General features: G+C 48.4%; 1 protein-coding gene across 5 annotated transcripts in view; it reads right to left on the reverse strand.

The window, feature by feature from the left end:
* Nucleotides 1-19,195, reverse strand: part of CUX1 (cut like homeobox 1) — a 350,788-nt gene that overhangs the window by 170,675 nt on the left and 160,918 nt on the right. For all 5 annotated transcript variants that reach the window (XM_012104509.4, XM_004020987.5, XM_012104502.5 and 2 more), the window contains exon 3: nt 16,814-16,861. In XM_012104509.4, coding sequence (XP_011959899.2) covers nt 16,814-16,861 — 48 coding nt within the window. The remainder of the gene's footprint in view (nt 1-16,813; nt 16,862-19,195) is intronic.

A 19,195-nucleotide genomic window follows, 5' to 3' on the forward strand; every position in this document is an offset into this window, starting at 1 on the left:
AAGAAAACAGAGACAAAACCAAAAAGTATAAACATATCGTGGAAAGTAGGTTTCCTTCCCATCCTCATCTACCTGTCATCCAGCTGCCTGGCCTGGAGGCAAAGACTCACTTGAGTATCTTTCCAGAAATATTTTATGCACTTATAAGCATCTGTATACACACACTGTCTCTCTTAAAACACACACACACACACACGGGAGGGTGTTATAGATACTGTTCTGCATCTCCTGTCGTGCACACTTCAGGTCAGCTTCCTATGTGATGGGAGGGGCAGGGCTTCCAGGCAGAGGGAACCGGTGCAAAAACAATGTGGCCTGCTCACAAGTGCAGGATCTGCTATGCCTGGAGCAGAGCTTGTGTGTGTGTGTGGGGGGGGGGGGGGGGGGGGAGGGTTGGGGGGTGTGAGGTGATGAGGGGGCAGCCTAGGGGCGAAGCCTGGGGCCACAGCCTCATGCTGAAAGGTTCTGGGAGTCCCGGAGGCTGTCAACCAGGAAGTGATAGGGTTGCTCTGAAGGAGAAGGAAGAGGATCACCTAAGCAGGGATGGGCAGGTGTGCATGAGAGCCTTGGGAGGTTGGGGCTCATTCCAGGAGGATTTAAGAGGTTGAAGGCACTGGAGGAGTCTGTGATCAATAACCAGAGCTTCCTCTTTACCAGCCCTGCTTTGACACCATGATCTTTAAATACACACACACACACATCTCTGCTACGTAGTACAGATTTCCCGTTATACGGATGAGGCACAGAGAAGCTAAAATGACTCATTCAAGGTCACCCAGGTAAAAGATGATGTCAGGATTCAAATCCAGCTCTGTCTCCTTTCAAAATCTGGGATGTGTCTGTTTGGTTTTCTCTGCTACTCTCAGCCGTGTCCCTGGAGAGGAGGCACCAGAGAGGCAGGGGGGTGGGGGGTGCAGGGGGCAGGCAGGGTGTCACACAGGAGAGAAGCCAAAGAGGAGGGGGGGCACCCCAGAACTGTTGCTTCACAGAGCGAGGGCAGCTATGAAGCTTGCCTGGAGGGGGCTGACATGACTGGACATCACTCGAGGCTGGGCTCCTTCAGCCTGGGACCCTCGCTGGAGGTGCTGAGGATGGAGTGACAGGAGGGTGGCATCTGGCTGGGCATGAGGGAGCCACAGATTCCAGGATGGGACCAGGAGACGGTGAGAGGTGAAGAGAGTCAAAAGCCTGGAAGCAGGGGACACAGACCTCCCCCCAGAGTACCCCTTCTGCTCCTCACACTCACTCCTGCCCCTCCACCCAGCCACTCTGGTTGGCGATAATATCCCCAGAGCAGGTTGGGGTGGGGGAAGGCTTCGTGAGATCATGGAGATGGTGATTTGTAGAAGCAAAATGCTGTTCAAATAATTACTAGCAAAGAGAGCAGGGGCAGAGTCTGACAGATCTGGAATGTGGACTACTCCACTTTTGGGCAACAGAACCTCTCTGGCTCTCAGCTATGATCAGTGCCCCTGTGCTCCCCACCAACCCTCCTGAGCCGTGCACATACGCTCGCAGTCCTTCTTTTGACCATCTGGTCGTCGGTGCCAGTTTCACTTAAGGAATTACTGCATTAAAGTGATGGAGCATTTAGTAAAACCTAATTAACATCCAGACTGAGTTTTTCCAAGGGAAGGGAGATCTGTAGAAAATAAAATACCCTAATAATTTAAATTCCACAGTATTCAAATAAATACTATCCGGCTGAATATTGCAAGCTGGATAAATTTAGTTCAGGAGAAAAAAAACTATTAGAGTCAGTCTATTCTCACAGACAAATACTACTTCTAATTTTCATTCAAATCACCTCTCCTCACTTCTTCACATTTATTATGTGAGAAAACAGGCACTAAGAGATGAACTGACTTCATGAAGGTCAAGGTCACTGGCGAGTCAGGCCTCAAATCTCGGCCTTACAGCTCTAGGTCCAGGGCTTTTACCTCATATCACAGCTGCCTGCCGGTGTCCTGAATGGGGCCGGGACTGCGAACACACAGAATTGAGCCTCTTCTCAATCAGTAGAGAATGCTTTTCATTTATACGCCAAGGTGTTAACTCTCCATCTATCCATCCATTCAACCAGCCATTCATCCATCCCCCCATCCACCCACCTAGCCATCCATCTATGAGCCCATCCCTTCATCCACCCATCCTCATCCATCCATCCACCTACCTACGCATCCATCTACATGCCCACCCCTTCATCCACCCATCCATCCGTCCCCATTCATCCATTGTGTCCTGAGCACCTGCCACATGCCAAGCACTGTGCCATGTGGGGGTACAGATCTTGCCCAACTGTTAAGCTCCATGAAAGGCGCATCTGAGGTAATTACCTAAAACCACATACTGGGGTCTAGTTTAGGTCTAATCTGGCACAGAGTAGATGTTCAGTAAATATTTACTGAAGGGAAGAATGAACAAGCAGACCCTGTCCTCCAGGAGCTCACGGTCGCAAACAGAGCAGAGGAGCAGTCCAGGAGCGCAGGTGGCCCTGGCCGAGCTACAAGATCACTTTGGCGGCTCCCTCAGTACAGGCTCCCTGACACAGACTTTGTTTCTCCAACTTAGGGAGCAGCGAAGTACAATGGGCCCGTCGGAGGCTCCCATGGGCACTGGTACTGGTCCCTCTGTCATGTGGGACCTTGAATTCCAAACCTGTGACTCTCTGATTGCTAAAGCCTCGGGCTCTGAGTCAACTTTGCCAATGTTATTGCTTTACTAATTTGTTCTAGAGTTCTTTGAGCTCCCTATTTCTACATTTCAACTTCATTTCAACAAACATTTCCCAGGCACCTACTGTGTGCCAAGGCCCTGGGAGACCAGCCCGGAGCCCTCTGTGGTCTTGTTCCACGGCAGGGTCTGCTGCCGCACCCTCAGGGAGCCCCACGTCCCAGGGCGCCTGACGTGGGTCCTCCGGCAGAAGCCAAGGTAGGCTGGGGAGGGCCTGTTGCACGCGGGTGCGCGCTGTAAACATCCACAAACTCTGCCGATGGTTACTGAGAGGATGTTAAAAATAATTATCTGCTGAAAATATTAGATTTGCTCTGGATTGTTCATTACATACAATGGCTTAATAGGACTTTTATTGAATAGCTGCAGAGCTCTGGGCCGAAATCAATTTGCCGTACCCTCGGAATCTTGATGTATGCTGTTGACTTCCCCAGTGTGCAGCAATTTGTAATAGCTTTGGTGGGCTGTTGTTTTCAAAGCTTCAGCTCCATCACAAGCATTTATTTCTGACCACAAAATTACATTTATTCAACAGAAAGCAGCTCCGGGTCTTTAAGAGGTTAACTTCTGGAGCGCTTGGCAGCGGTCCAGCCCCGGCCCGGGCGCGGCGGGCGCGATGGCACGGGCAGCGTGGTGGTGGTGGCAGCGAGTGCCGGGCGGGCGGCCGTGATGAATGGGCTGCTGAGCGCGCCCCCTCCACGTGCGCTCGGCTCGCTCCCTGGCTTCCATAGATCACGGGCTTAGCCTCAACGTATCTGACTGAAATTGAATTTGGCTTCTCTCTCAACCGTTCATTTCCTATGTTATGCAAGGTTATATCCTTTTCTGCATGAGCAGAACCAAACCAGCTGCAGCTTTGCAGGAGAAAATGTGTTTTCAATTAGGAAGCTGGCCTGAATATTGAACCGCAGTCCTACTGCTCCCCTAATTGAGCCATCATGGAGTGGGCCTACAGGAAGATGCCGCAGCCACTGGGCTGTCGGGTGTCAGCAGAAGAGAGTTAAAACACACCGTCATCTCCCCCTGCCATGACTCTGGCCATCGCCACCACAGGCACCCCACTACCAGGCATGCAGAGAGGCCCAAGGGTCCGAAGATGGCCATGCTGGCTGAGAAGGAAGTTCCTCTGGAAACGAGACAGGACAGCCGCTTTTGTTGACCTCCAGCCAGAGCCGGTCATGTCCTCAGGGTGCCCGGCCTGCCCTGCACTCACCTGTTGGGGACCCTGGGCCATGAACCGGCAGGTGTCTTTGATGCCCTCCAAGTGAGGAGGCTGCCTTATTTTTCTCGTGGGTCACTAGGAACCTGGGGCAGAGCCGAAAACACAGAACTTGGTGAACTAGGAGAAGGTGAGCAGAAGGGGATTTCAGCTGAGAATAAACACCCCCCTCAACCGGCTTGGTCTAGCAAAGAGGGCAATATACAGTCAGGGAGAAGACGCAGGTCCTCAGAAGGAAAAAGTTAGCAACGGGCTGAGGTGGTGTGGAAAAGGAACGAAGGAGGCCAACTTTTAGTTCGGTCTTAAAGGATGGAAATGATTTTTATAGGTGAGGAAGAGCAAAAGGTTATAATAACGGAGGCTGTGACTTTAGGAAAAGGGCAGAAGCAGGAAACCACAGGCATGTTCGGGGACAGTAAATAGACCAGCCTGGTAGGAGCAGGAGCCAAGGACATGACGCCTGGAAATACATTTTAAGGCTAAATCATGGAGCTGCTTACACATGGATCTGAGGTGCTTGAGTGGGCACCGAGTCCCAGAACCTGACCTAGAGGAGCTGCCCTTGGGGGACACCTAGCCTGTGCGTCTGACAACCAGTCATGCATCAGAATCAGTGGGGACTTTGTAAAATGACAGATTCTTAGCAAACTCCACCTCTGCTGCGTCTGCGGAATCAGAACCTTGGAGGGAGGAGCCTGGGGAGCTGTATTTCTAGAAACATGTGGGTGCTTCTCAGGCAGCCAGTTGAGCCATCTGAAGACCATCTTTGGGGAACCATCAGTCTGGTCCAATCTTCTCGACTACCAGCCCACCCGCTGGTACTTAATGCGGTACTTGCTGAGTACAGGCATGATGGGGACATAAACGTGTGTGCCACACACAGTCCCTACCCTCTAGATTCCAGAAGCATGAGATTTAGTGTAGGGCCAGTTAAACTGTGTTCCAGTAACTTAAAAAAAAGAAAAGGCAGAATGTCTTTAGGCTCAAAATCACAAGACAGATACAAACGAAGCTCTACCAGAGGCGGGGAGGGGTATTCTGGAATGACTCAGAGGCCTTGGCATTTGGGTTGGGCCTTGAAGAATGGGGTAGGAGCTGATGACACCCCTGACAAGTGGTCCTCTGGCCTTTGTTTGAACACTCCCAGGAACGGGAAACTCACTACCTTGGATGGCCATGCGTTCCATTTTGGAACAGATCAAGTTGCTGGAAAATGTCCCCTCTTCTGTTCTGCTGCTGACACTCAACCCACGCTTCAGGTCACTGAGTCACACCAGATTTCAGAGTCCCAGGGCTCCCTGCCGACTACCTCGGTTCAGCCACGCACTTTACAGAAGAGCAAGTCAGACAGAAAGAGGCCCGGGAGCCGCCTGAGGTCACAGGAGACCGAGCGGCAGCACCTGGGCCAGCGCCCAGGGCCTCTGAGCCCCTGCAAAATGTTCCTGGGAGCAAAGCACTCGGACACCCTGGCTTTATTTAGCCCTGGCCTTTAGATCTGGATGCTTAAATACATGACAGGGCAACAGATCCGGGCCACGGGCCACCCCTGAAACTGTCACTTTTAACTAACTCATGAAATAGTTATCCAACTTAATCCACTTCATCTTTTTTTTTTTTTTTTTATTAAATCTGTCAGACAGCCCTGCAAGTGTGCACAGTCCTTTGCATTCCGCGGTACTCAGACTTTTTTGGATGACAGCCTTTCAAGGCAGCTTTTCCTTGTGACCTCTGAGGTCCCACCCACCCGACCCCCACTGGCTGCACAAAGGGTCTGCACACAGTCATGGATATTTACGTCTGTGGGGACCAGATCAGATACAGGAGGAGCTGGAAGTGGGGTTGGAAGGGGAGGAAGCCCAAAGCTGTGTCTGCCAAGCACTTTACACTAAATGAACACCAACTGTCCTTGTTGAAGACCAGGGAATTGACTGAGACGATGGAGGGGCAGAAGGCACCACCTCCCCACTCCCCAAGCACCACCACTGGAGAACACGGGCTGGGGGGCAAGCAGCCCAGCCGCGCCGCTGTCACCCGGGTGACGGTGGGTGCTTTGCGTTCCCCCCCTCTGGGCTTAGCATCCTCATCTGTGAAGTGAGGCTGTTGCTTCTACCCACCTGTCCAGTGGGGTGCATGCTCCCTGGGGCCAGGAAAGGGGACACAGATGAGGCCAACACAGGTGGGAAATCTAGAGAGAGTGGCGGAAGTAAAAACTCACACGCACAGAGGGAGGAACCCTGAACAGAAGAACAATGCGCTACAAGAGAAACAGTAAGGGGGCCTCGGTTTGGACCGACTGTCAGAGGAGACCACTGTGAGGGCTGACACCTGAGGTGAGCCCTACAGGATGGGTAGGAGAGGGCTGGGCAGGGGCGCTGGGAGGCAGGCAGTGGCCTGGCCAGAGCACCCCAGAGGCTGAGGGCACCAGGAGGCCCTGCAAGGCCATGGGCAGGGAAGGACTGAGGCTCAGAGGAGAGGTCGCAGGGGATGAGGCGATAAGAATAGAAACAGAGATCAGTTAGGGGACCACTGCAATGGTCTCCATGACAGATGACACAGCTTCGGACAAGCACGCGGGAGGTGACGACAGTGTTCTCTGGAGGAGGGATGGAGGAAGCGGGGGCGTGGGAGAGAGGAGGTGTCCTGTAGTGATCCCCGAGAAGGTAAGGGCTGAAGGAGGAGGGAATTTCAACAGGTATGAGCCGGAGAGGGGAGGTGGCTGTGGGTTAAGAATTCTTTCCTGTGGAGAACTGCAAGGTCACGTCACACAGAAGGTCTCATAGGAGTTGGAACTCCAAAGAAAAGACCGAGTGAGAGACACCTGAGTTTTCAGCAGACAGATCCTCGGAGAAGATACAGCAAAGAAGGCCGTCCTTCAGAGGTCTGAAGGAAAGGGAGGAACAGCCAGCCCAGGGAGACTGAAAATCCACAGGCAGAGAGATGAACGGAAAACTCAGCAGGCAGAGCATCATGGGATATCAAAAGAAGCGGTTTTCAAGAGGGCTCAGGTGGGCTGAATGTCACTGGGGGAAGTGAGCTGAGGACTAAAAGGACCAAGGGAGAGCGGGGCAGAGGCCAGACCGGGTGGGTGGGTGCCCAGAATGGACGGCTCTCTAGAGAAGCCTGGCTGAGAGGGCTGGGGGAAACAGGAGTCCCCCTTTCTCCCTCCTTCCCTCCCTCCTAGGATGTCACGTGCCACCACTTGTAGGAACACTGCTGAGACAATCCAGGAACTCGCAGAAACTGAAGGTACAGCCCAGGGGTCCCTGCAGGACTGCAGTTCCTGAGAAAGCAGGAGCTGGGCTCCAAGCCCATGGGAAGGGGCATCTCCCCCTCACAGCAAGAGCCAAAACAGAAGATAGATACAGCTTTGGAGATCCAGTGCTCAGTGGCTCAGTTGTGTCCAACTCTTTGCGACCCCGTGGACTGTAGTCCACCGGGCTCCTCCGTCCGTGGGATTTCCCAGGCAAGAATACTGGAGTGGGCTGCCATTCCCTCCTTCAGGGGATCTTCCCCGCCCACCTGTGGACCCATGTCTCTTATGTTTCCTGCATTTGGCAGGTGGGTTCTGTACCGCTGCGCCGCCCAGGAAGCTGGAGATCTAGTGACAAGAAAGGTAAGGGTGCAGCCACTTCTTGGAATCATGAAGCCTGGGCGAGTGTCCCACAAATGCCATTTGGAACATCCTCTCAAATGTGCTTTATTATAGAAGAGAAATGCAAAGTGGTGGAAGAAAATAATATTCAGCTTCTGATATGCAAGAATAGAATTATGGAGCTACTGCCTTGTAAGCACAGTTCTTTATTTTGGAGAGAAGTAGTTCATCCTTACAAAAGAATACATAAATCACACACAACGAAATGGACACCTGTAAGTGAGGACATTCCCACAGCCCTGGAAACCTCCTCTGGGCCTGCATGCAGTAAACTCCATTCTGGATTTCCCGCTTAACCTTTTCATTGTGCTTTTATTATGTAATGATAAAATTGTATCCTTAAACACCTCAGTACTGCACAGTTTCAGGTTTCACTCACTTTCCCCTGCTGTGTTCTATTCCACTGTGTGACAACACTCTTTACTTACTCTTCCTGCTGCTGATGGAAAGCGGGTTGTTTCCACTTGTCTACCATCTGCAAACATCCCTGAACTTGTTTCCTGGGGCACGTGTTTACATTTATTTAGGGCGGAGGATACCATTTATACCTGGGAGTGGAAATGTTGTTTCAAAGTACATGTACTTCTTCAGCTGGAGAATCTGATACCAGACTGGTTTTCAGAAGGGTTACGCCTATTTATGATCTTATCTGGACTTTCGAATTTTGGCCAACGTGGTAGATGTGAATAAGGTGCATTTAAATAATTTAAATGCGGATGGTGACTTCAGCCACGAAATTAGAAGACAATTGCTCCTTGGCAAGAAAGCTATGACAAACCTAGACAGCATTAAAAAGCAAAGACATCACTTTGCCAACAAAGGTCCATGGGAGAAGGCAATGGCAGCCCACTCCAATACTCTTGCCTGGAAAATCCCATGGACGGAGGAACCTGGTAGGCTGCAGTCCATGGAGTCGCTAAGAGTCAGACACGACTGAGCGACTTCACTTTCCCTTTTCACTTTCATGCACTGGGAGAAGGAAATGGCAACCCACTCCAGTGTTCTTGCCTGGAGAATCCCAGGGACGGGGGAGCCTGGTGGGCTGCTGTCTATGGGGTCGCACAGAGTCGGACACGACTGAAGCGACTTAGCAGCAGCATGGTCTTCCCAGTAGTCATGTACGGATGTGAAAGCTGGACAATAAAGAAGGCGGGGTGACGAAGAGTTGATGCGACAAAGAGTCGATGTGTGCCGCGGTCCATGGGGTCACAAAGAGGTGGACACGACTTGGCGACTGAACAACAACAACAAAATGATTTTAATTTGCATTTTCCTGATTATATGGTTAAGCATCTCTTCATAGGTGCATTGACTGAATGCTTTTCTCTTTTGAGAGTGCTGTTCATGTTTTGTCCATTTTCCTGTTGGTGTGTTCGTCCTTTTCCTGTTTGTCAAAATTTATTTTTATTTATTTATTTTTGGCACATGGGCTCTTCTTTGCTGACCCAGAGCTTTCTCTGGTTGCTGTGAGTGGGGACTACTCTCTAATTGTGGTGGCTTCTCTTGTTGCTGAGCACCGGCTCTAGAATGCGGAGGCTCAGTAGTTGCGGTGCCTGGGCCTCAAAACTCCGGCATGCAGGACCCTAGTCCCTAGACCAGGGATTGAATCTGTGTCCCCTGTATTGGCAGGTGGATTCTTAACCACTCAAACACCAGGGAAGTCTCGTGTCTTTTTCTTATTAACGGGTAAAACTAAATATATATATATATATATATGTATAAATATATATATTTTTTTTTCCTGAATACTATTCCTTTGTCAACTATGTGTGTGGCAACTATCTCCTCCTGGTTTGTGAGCTGCGGCCAAGGACACCCCCCCATAGAACTGGTTCACGGTAGGCCCGAGGGGGCAACATTCACATCAGGGGCATTCGATTTTTATTATGAAAGAGGTTCAGATAGGTTTGAATTTTTGTGCTGATAAGTTCCCAACAGATAATGAAAATGTCTTTCATTCTTCATTTTCATTTTTCCCTTTCCTAGTTCGAAAACGATGAAACTGAGCTAGCAGCCCGGGGTTCACCTTTCACTTTATTTAGGCTATCTTTCCATGGAGAGAAAAAGGAAGCTTTTACTTTAAAATTTTAATATAGTTGAATGTAACAATGTTTTTCTTTATGGTTTTCTGCGTAATAAATCCTCCATAGCCCCAAATCATCATATTCTACACTTTTTTCTAAAAGATTTAAAGTTTTACCTTAAGTCTGTATCTGTAATTTGCGTTTGCATATGATGTGAGGTAGGGATCCAATTTCATTTAATTCCATAAGGATAACCAAAGGTCAGAGGACCTTCAGTAAGTCTCCTCAATAAGGAGACTTATTGAAAAGCCCCCCCTTACCTCACTGATCTGCAGTGCCATGTCTGCAATATATTTGGCTTCCGTATGTGCACAGGTCAGTTCCTGATTTCTTTACTATGTCCCACGGGTGTATTTATCCATACCTGTGAAAATCCCATGGACGGAGGAGCTTGGTAGGCTACAGTCCATGGGGTCGCTAAGAGTCGGACACAACTGAGCAACTTCACTTTCACTTTTCACTTTCATGCATTGGAGAAGGAAATGGCAACCCACTCCAGTGTTTGTTCTTGTCTGGAGAATCCCAGGGATGGCGGAGCCTGGTGGGCTGCCATCTATGGGGTCGCACAGAGTTGGACACGACTGAAGCAACTTTGCAGCAGCAGCAGCAGCAGTGCCAATTACTGTAGCTCTGATAATATGGTAGGGCAAATTCTCTGTCTTATTCTTATTTACTATTATCTTCATCATTATTGGGCCTCCCTCATAGCTCAGTTGGTAAAGAATTCACCTGCAATGCAGGAGACCCCGGTTCAATTCCTGGGTTGGGAAGACCCCTGGAGAAGGGGTAAGCTACCCACTCCAGTATTCTTGGGCTTCCATTATGGCAAAGCTGGTAAAGAATCCACCTGCAATGTGGGAGACCTGGGTTTGATCCCTGGGTTGGGAAGATCCCCTGGAGAAGGGAAAGGCTACCCACTCCAGTATTCTGGCCTGGAGAATTCCATGGACTGTATAGTCCATGGGGTCTCAAAGAGTCGGACATGACTGATGGACTTTCAGTTTCACCATTATTGACCATTTGCTCTTGCATATGTAAATTCTGGAATCAGCTTTTAAGTTTCATAAGAAATACTGTTGAAATTTTGATCAAAACTACTATGACTCTCTATTGTCAATTTGGAGAAAATTGATCTTTTTTTCATCTTAAGATTTTTTGACGTGGACCATTTTTAAAGTCTTTATTGAATTTATTACAATGTCACTTCTGTTTTATGCTTTGGTGTTTTTGGCCCTGAGGCATGTAGGATCTTAACTTGCCAACTAGAGATCAAACCCACACCCCCTTCATTAGAGTGAAGTCTTAACCACTGGACCACCAGGGAAGTCCTTAATGTTTTTAATAATAGTGGGAATTTCTATTCTTGAATAACGTAACTCTCTACATTTAAAATATTCCTTAATATTGTTCAATAAGAACATTACACTGTTCTCCAGAAAGAGTTCCTGTGCACTATTATATTTATTTCTAAGTATCCTTTACTTTTTTGTTGCTATCTGCAACAGTATCCTTTTTCAGCTTGCTATTGATGCAGAGATAGGCAATTACTTTTGTCTATTGATTTTGTATCTAGCAGTCTTGTTAAATAATTGAGACTCACTTGAAAAATGACAGTTTTATTTCTTCTGATCCAATATTTGTACTTATTTCTTTTTCTTGTCTTCCATGCTAGCTAAGACTTCCAGTACAATGTTAAATAAAAGTGGTAATAGTAGGCATTTTTGTCTTGTTCCTGATTTTATAGGGAATGTTTTTAACATCAATGAGTATGATGATTGACGTAGCTTTTGATAAATACCTTTTCCCAGGTTAAGGAACTTCCCCTCTGTTCCTGCTTTGCTGGTAGGTTGGTTTGTTTGCTTTTAATCATGAATGGATGTCGAAGTATACCAAATTCTTTTCCTGTCATACTTGAGATTTTTCCATTTTAATCTGCAAATGATGTTAACTTGTCAATAACTCTGTTAAACCAAACAGATTCTTGGGATACATGGAACTTGATGGAGTCAACTTACTAGTACCTTTTTAAAGACTTCTGTGTATCTATTCATAAATAAGGCTAGCTTTAATTTTTCCTTTCTCACACTGTTCTTGTCTGGTTTTGGTATGAAGGGCTACTACGCTAGATTCATAAAGTGAGTTAGGAAGTGTTTTCTTTTTCTATTTTCTGAAGGAAAAGAAGTTTTCCTATTTTGTAAAAGAACAGAACAGTTCTATGAATGGTTGATAGGATTCTCCCATAAAACTGTCCAGGCCTTGTGGGAATATTTCTGCAAGTTACAAGGCTACTTGGGTTTCTACTTTTTAAATCAACTTTGGTACATCACAGTATTCTAGAAATTTGTCCATTTTGTCTAGGTTTTAAAATTTATTGGCATAAGACAGATCATAATAGTCCCTTATCTTCTCTTTAATCTCTCTGTGCTGCAGCTGAGAAGTTATCCTGTTTTTATTACTTACCGGTTTTTTTCCTTGATTTAGGAAAGTGGTTTGTTTCTGGTAGTAGTCTGTTTCAAAAAATCAACATTTGGGCTGCTTCTCTCTTGGGTCTTTTTATTTTTCATTCATTTAATTTATAAAGTGAAAGTTGCTCAGTCGTGTCTAACTCTTAGCTACCCCATGGACTATACAGTCCAGGGAACTCTCCAGGTCAGAATACTGGAGTGGGTAGCCTTTCTCTTCTCCAGGGGATTTTCCCAACCCAGGGATCAAACCCAGGTCTCCCGCATTGCAGGGGGATTCTTGACTAGCTGAGCCACCAGGGAAGTCCATTTTAATGTATATAATATTGTTAATTATATTTTAAAATTTCATTCTTCCACTTTTCTTTGAGTTTATTCTATTGCATTTTTATAACTTTTTAAGCTGGATGCTAAGCACATGCATTTTTAGTCTTTTATTTCCCCTCTAGTATAAGCAACTAAGTTAGTTCTTAAGTGGAGTTTCCTCCCTGAGGACACGGGTTAAGTATCTAGCTCCCCTACAGCCAAGAGAAGTAGGGCTTTGAGCCAGTTCCTTATCCCCAGACCTCTGTATGAAGACCCTTCTTAAGGGAGAGGAGCAAGGAGCCGGGGCCGACCATTTGGAAGACTTAGCATTTTCTTAGAGTGTGAACGTCACTTCACTGAAGGGACTATCTGAATTACTGGACTAAACTAAGCCTTAAACTGGACTGATACCCCTATCCCCACCCCTGCCCAGCCGGGCTTATGAAACACAAATTTAGGTATTAAAGTGAAAGTGTTAGTTGCTCAGCTGTGTCCAGCTCTTTGCAACTCCATGGACTGTAGTCTGCCAGGCTCCTCTGACCATGGGATTTCCCAAGCAAGAATACCAGAGTGGGTAGCCGTTCCCTCCTCCACGGGATCTTCCTGACCCAGGGATCAAACCTGGGTTTCCTGCAGTGCAGACAGATTCTTTACTGTCTGAGCCACCAGGGAAGCCCCACATTTAGGTATGCTGCTGCCGCTGCCGAGTCGCTTTTAGTCGTGTCTGACTCTGTGTGGCCCTATGGACTGTAAATCACCAGGCTCGTCTGTCCACGGAATTCTCCAAGCAAGAGTACTGGGGTGGGTTGCCATGCCCTCCTCCAGGGGATCTTCCCAACCGGTTCAGGGATTGAACACGAGTCTCCTGCATTGCAGGCAGATTCTTTACCACTGAGCCACCAGGGAAGCCACAAAATTTAGGTAAAGCCATAAATAACTATAATTTCAGTATGAGTTAAACTTGATGACTCTGTTATAACAACTATGAATAACCATCATGACTATATGATCCCAAACATTTCCATCAAGGTTAACAAATCATTATTTACTAGTTTCTTCTAAAGGTATTTCTCAAGCGTGCCTTCCGGGGTCACTCTCACCTTATGAACAGCAATAGATCCTGGAGAAAGGACAGAGGCGAAGTGCTTTTAAAACTGCCTCCGAGGAAACCTGGCTGTTCCATAGCTTATCAGTAACCACTCTGAGAGGCCAAACACTTTTTGGTTCTCAGTTGCTGCTGGGGACACAATGGCTGATGGACAGGACAGCACACAGCAGCTGCCTTCACACATTATACAGACGAGAGGGGAACCGATACAGATGGCAGGTGGGTCTCTGGCATGAAGACAAGCTCGGAGCCCATGGCAAGGTGGGACCTGGCCTGTCTTCTAGGGCTCAGGGAAGACTCTCCTTGAGAAAGCAAGCTGGGTAAAGAGGGTAAATGCAGAGTGTTTTGGGAAGCAAGTCAGCCGTGCAAAGGCTCAGGGGCTGTCAGTGAGGGCCTGGGCCTGGTGGAGATGTGGGAGGGCCGTTGATCCTGAGACAGGAGTGAAGAGGTAAGTGGACTCTAGAAAGGTGAGCAGTTACTGAGTCACGCGGGTCCCACAAACCACAGGAAGGAGGGTGTCTGGGTTTACAGGAGAACAAACACCTAACGGTGTAAGCAGCCCCCTGGCCAGGCTAGCATTTCCCATGACACAATAAAGGAGTGTTCTCGCCGGTACTCTAAAGGCCTCTGTGAATTTCACACTGTCGGAAAACTTCATTTTTATTTTATTTTATTTTTTTCTTCTGGGGATCTCAAGAAAGAAAGCTATCTATACAAATTCTGAGGCAAAGATCACGTTTCACTAACCTGGTACTTTCTCCCAGGGGGAGCTCAGACACCTTGGGATGAACTCTAAGAATATATCTGATAAATAAACTTGTAGCAGCAGACCCTAGAGTGATGGGTATGAGAACAAGCCTGTAGTTACCAGAGAAAGTGGCTTTTTCAAATACCAATGGATCTTGCCCATCTAAGCACCAGGACACGCTGCCTCTGGCCCCGTCTGCGTGAGTGGTCCCCACGTGCAGTTACTTGCTCCTATGCAAGCTCAGAAACAAGCAGGATTTAGCTCCCTCCACTCAAATCAGCTTATTAGAAAGCACACATTGTTTAATATAAATATAGCAATTAGCAGAGGCTTGGTAGATATTAAGGGTGTTATAAAAATATTTACTTTTCAAATAGCCTTAAAAAAAAATCAGGCAAATAGGAAGCCTAGATGTCTCACAGACGTTTTAAATGTAATTTATACTGCCAGAACTAAATCCGTTGCCTCATCAAAATCTGGGATAATCTACACAACTGGCTTAGATTCTTTAAAAAAAAAAAAAGTCAGTAACAAAGATGAGGGCATGGAGAGAGTGTCTATATTAAAGGAGAAATGCAAATACCCCCTAAATGTAATGCAGAGCAGTTATAAGATATTTTGGGGGCAACTGGGGAAAAATGATTTTGGGTAGAACATTAGATATTATGAAATTCATGGTATTTTCCCAGCTGTGATATACAGGGTTAAAGTATGACAGTTACAGAAACTCAGTTTCATTTGAAATGCCCTTGAATTTAGGAGATGCCCATGCAGCTAAGGGCATAACCGCCTCCACTCTCTGCAATTCACTTTCAAACGCTGAGCACAAGGTGTGTGGGGGGGAGGGGCGGGGTGTGGTGGAAGGGCACAAGCATGGCATGACGTTCACAGGTGAGGAGTCTGGGTAAAGAGGGCTCAGCTGTTCATTATCCCCAGCCTTTCTACTAATACTTGTATGTAGATTGCAAATTATTCAGAAAGGAAGGAAATGCAAGCAAATAACAGAAAGAGCACCCTGAGCTATTTCAGCCAGAGAAACACTAAGCCGATGGGTCTCACAAAAGCTGCTGAACAGGTAGGAGAGACCAGGTCACGTGTGGGCAGGCGTAAGGTGACGGCTTTACTGACAACGAGGGTGTGGAGATATAATTCTGAGGGAAGGGCAATTCAAGTCCTTCCAAGACCTGGGCTACTGATGTCCTTCTGTGCCTCATGGAGCCAAGCACAGGGCGGGGGCGGGGGTGGGGGGCGGCTTCCTGCGGCAGGAAGTTATCAACAGGGAGAGGACCCCGTCTTCCTGGCTCTCAGATCTGCAGCCGCCACAGCTGCAGTGTGGCTGCTGCTCCCACGTGTGTCCCTTGCTGTCCTGCAATCTCCTCTGCAGCCTCTCTTGTCACCTGAGTGCTGAAGAGTCTTCCCAGTGGCAGCCCTGGTCTCCTGCTCCCCAGTCTCCTGCGGGACCATCTGCCTGCCTGCTCTCATCTCTCCTGAACTCGCCCCCTCACCTCCCCAAATCCTGCCCCTTCCCCAGGCTCTCTGAGAGTTGGGAAGTTGCAGGAACACAAGATTTCTGAGATCCCATCAGCATGGGTTCTTTAGAGCAGGGGTCCCCAACCTCCAGGATCTAATGCCTGATGATCTGAGATGGAGGTGATGTAATAATAATAAAGTCACAATAAATATAATTTGACTGAATTATCATGAAACCATCTCCCCCATCCTGGTCCATGGAAAAATTGTCATCCGTGAAACTGGTCCCTGGTGCCAAAAGGTTGGGAACTGTCCTCACAAATATTACAATACTATCATTCCCACTGGAGGGGCAGAGAGGGAATAATTCCCCCACATGAACACCATTTCTGGTTTTCTGAAATTCACCAAGTGTCCACACAGACAGTGGAGGCGGAGCTGGCGTGTCACCCACTTGGACCACCTGCCTCCTTGGTGCATGAGCAGCATTCAGGGTGCACAGGTCTCAGGTGACCGGCCGCCCACCTGCCACCTTGCTGACCCTTCTCTGGAAGGATTCCTTAGACAACGTTCCTTCTACCAAGCCCCAAACCACCCCTGTGGCTTCTGCCTGTGAAGCTCCTCTCCCCCTGCCGGGGCTGTGCACCAAGGCACCAGGCCGACGCACCACGTCCTTCTGCACAGGGAGCCTTGGGGTGGGAGCCTCAGAACAGCTCAGGAGACCTGTGAGCTCCGAGGCGGGGGTGGGAACAAGCCCACTCCGCTGGGGGATGTGTGACATGCCGGCTGCTGCCCCCCAGATTCCGCTTCCCCTTCTGACATCCTGAACCCCGCCCTCCCCTCCCACGTGGGCTTTAATGGCGGACTCAGTGGAAACATCACTTTGAGGATGATGGGTTGGTGTGGCTGGGGAGGCTGCCTCTGAGTAAGCACCTTGCGCCAGTGGCGCTTACATGATGAGAATAGGAAGAAAGCGTGATGAATGGGAAGGTGGCTCTAACAGGGGACGTAAAAGAAACCCAAACGCTTACCTCGCCTTGGAAGCTCTTCAGTAGCGGTGCTACCTGCTTGCGCAAATCCTGGGGCGAGAAGGTGGGTCAGGAAGAGCCATTGGAGGAGAAAAGAGAAGGGAAACATTCGTTAAGGTCTCCTAAGAGTTCAGTGCTGTTTTCTGTCACATAAAGCAATCCTGATGCCTCTCCTGGATCATCGCCTCCCTCCTACAACACAAATCACGCCAACCGTGCCCCTTAGCTTAGAAGAACTCACTCAGGACTTCCCTGGTGGTCCAGTGGCTAAGATTTTGTGCTCTTAATGCAGGGCACTTGGGTTCAATCCCTGATCAAGGAATTAGATCCCACACGCTGCGACTAAGAGTTCCAGTGCAGCAATGAGCGACCGTTGCATGCCGCAACTAAGGCCTGGTGCGGCCAAATAGATTTTTTAAAAGAGAGAGAACTCACTTAAGAATGCAACTAGGATTTATTTCCTCTGAGTTCTGGTTAGATACACCTCATTTTGACACAAGTTTTTGCTAGTGTCAGCCTAAGATAGTTCGCTTAGAACAAAATAGGATATTATAATGTAGCTTTGATTTGTTTGTATCTGAAATGGACCTGGGTCACCATCCTGTATTTCAGCTGCTATTTCCGAGCACTATTCATGGGAGACAGACGTGAGCCTCTGAGGCTGGGCTCCGCCTCCCAGGCCAGTGCTGCCAACACCAACAGAGTGCCAGCTACCTGTGTGACTTAAGACATTCTACAGCCACGTTCAAAACGCAAAAAGACACAGATGAAATCAATTTCGGTTTCACTTCACCCAATATATCCAAGATAGTATCATTTCCTATGTAATCAATACAAAAATCCAAGATAGTTTACATCCTTTGTTGATATTAAGTCTTTGAAACCTGGGGTGCATTCCCGCCCACATCTCCATTTTGACCAGCAGCATTTCAGGTGGGCCCTTGTGGCCAAGTGTGGCCAGTGGCCACCACATCAGGCAGCTGGGGGCTGAGGGATGCACTTGCATGAGCTGATTGGGGCTTGCCCTGGTGGCAGGAGGTGGAGGGTCAAGGTTGGTGGACCCCTCGCTCCCCGACAGCCAGAGGGAGAGGTGAAGATCAAGAATCAGAAGTAGGAGAATCAGGAGAACACAGATTGAGAGGAGGTTGTATCAAGAGGGAAGAGGTATTTGTATTGAATCTTGTCACAGACACCAGGCCTGAGAACACCACTCGGTGGAATGTCCAGGTAGTGCTGAGTGCAGCTGAGTAGAGTCTTGGGCTGGAAACTGACCTGCAGGGGGCTGAGGGTGATGCGGGTGTGAGGGAGAGGCTGCAGGGATTGTGTGGGGAGGAAGGAGGGGGATGGGGTTTGGGGAGCCCCACAGGGAAGGGGGTTGCAGGTGGAAGTTAACGAGTTACCACTTGGAGAGAGCCTATGTTAGTGAGGGGCTTCAGATACAGGGCATTCATTGCTTTCCACAGTCACTCTGCCAACCAAAGGGACTGGTACCCACATGTCATGGATGGGGATGCCTGAGGCTCAGAAGGGGAAGGAGGCGTATCCAAGGTTGCACACTGGGGAAGAGTCAGGATATGAACCCAGAGCTCTCTCCAGGGGACCACATGGAGACTAATAAAGGAATCACCTTGGCTGGGTGTGGTACAAGTATGACAGCCGGAGGCCACATGGATAGCAACACAGTGAGGGGGTGGGGTGTAGGTACACAGGGACCATTCAGAAGGCTTGTAATGAAAAGGCCCAGACTCGGAAAGGAAATGGTGAGGCTGGATGGGGTCATGGCCTGTGAGAGCTGGTGGTGCCAAGGCATTTGAGACCCTGTGTAGAGAGGAGGACGGAGAGCTCCTGGGGGTGGATGGTGGCTTTGGGTACAGGTACCAGGAGCCCTGGTGCTCAGCCTACAGTGTTTCTTATGAGGCTTGTGCCAGGACTGCCCCAAGCCCTGCCAGCCTGCACAGGCGGCCAGCCTACAGGGAACACCAGCCTTGACAAGCTCAGGAGATGGCAGAAGTGTTTCCAGAGGACTCCAGCATGGCAGGTGAAAGAGTCATGCTGCTCATAACGATAGTAAATAAACTAAACTGCTCTCTGTTGCCCCTGGTCTTAACCAGCCCATATATTTCAGAAATCATGTCTTTGGGCATATTAGTGTCTCCTGACAGACCTGCTAAAACAACCTGTTAAACATACTAAAGCTGCATGTGTTTGTACTCAAGCACACACATCTATCGGAATACAGTAGAGGACAAAAAAAAAAAAAAAAGGCACTAAATATTCACAACCATATACACACAAAGTGATGTATTTCGAGTCACCAGCTAAAAAATAATCACCTATTCCCATTTTTTTTTTTGCCAAGGGGGGAGGCAGTCTGAGAAATTCCTT

The sequence above is a fragment of the Ovis aries genome, chromosome 24 (genome assembly GCF_016772045.2).
Source record: "Ovis aries strain OAR_USU_Benz2616 breed Rambouillet chromosome 24, ARS-UI_Ramb_v3.0, whole genome shotgun sequence".
Taxonomy (NCBI): domain Eukaryota; kingdom Metazoa; phylum Chordata; class Mammalia; order Artiodactyla; family Bovidae; genus Ovis; species Ovis aries.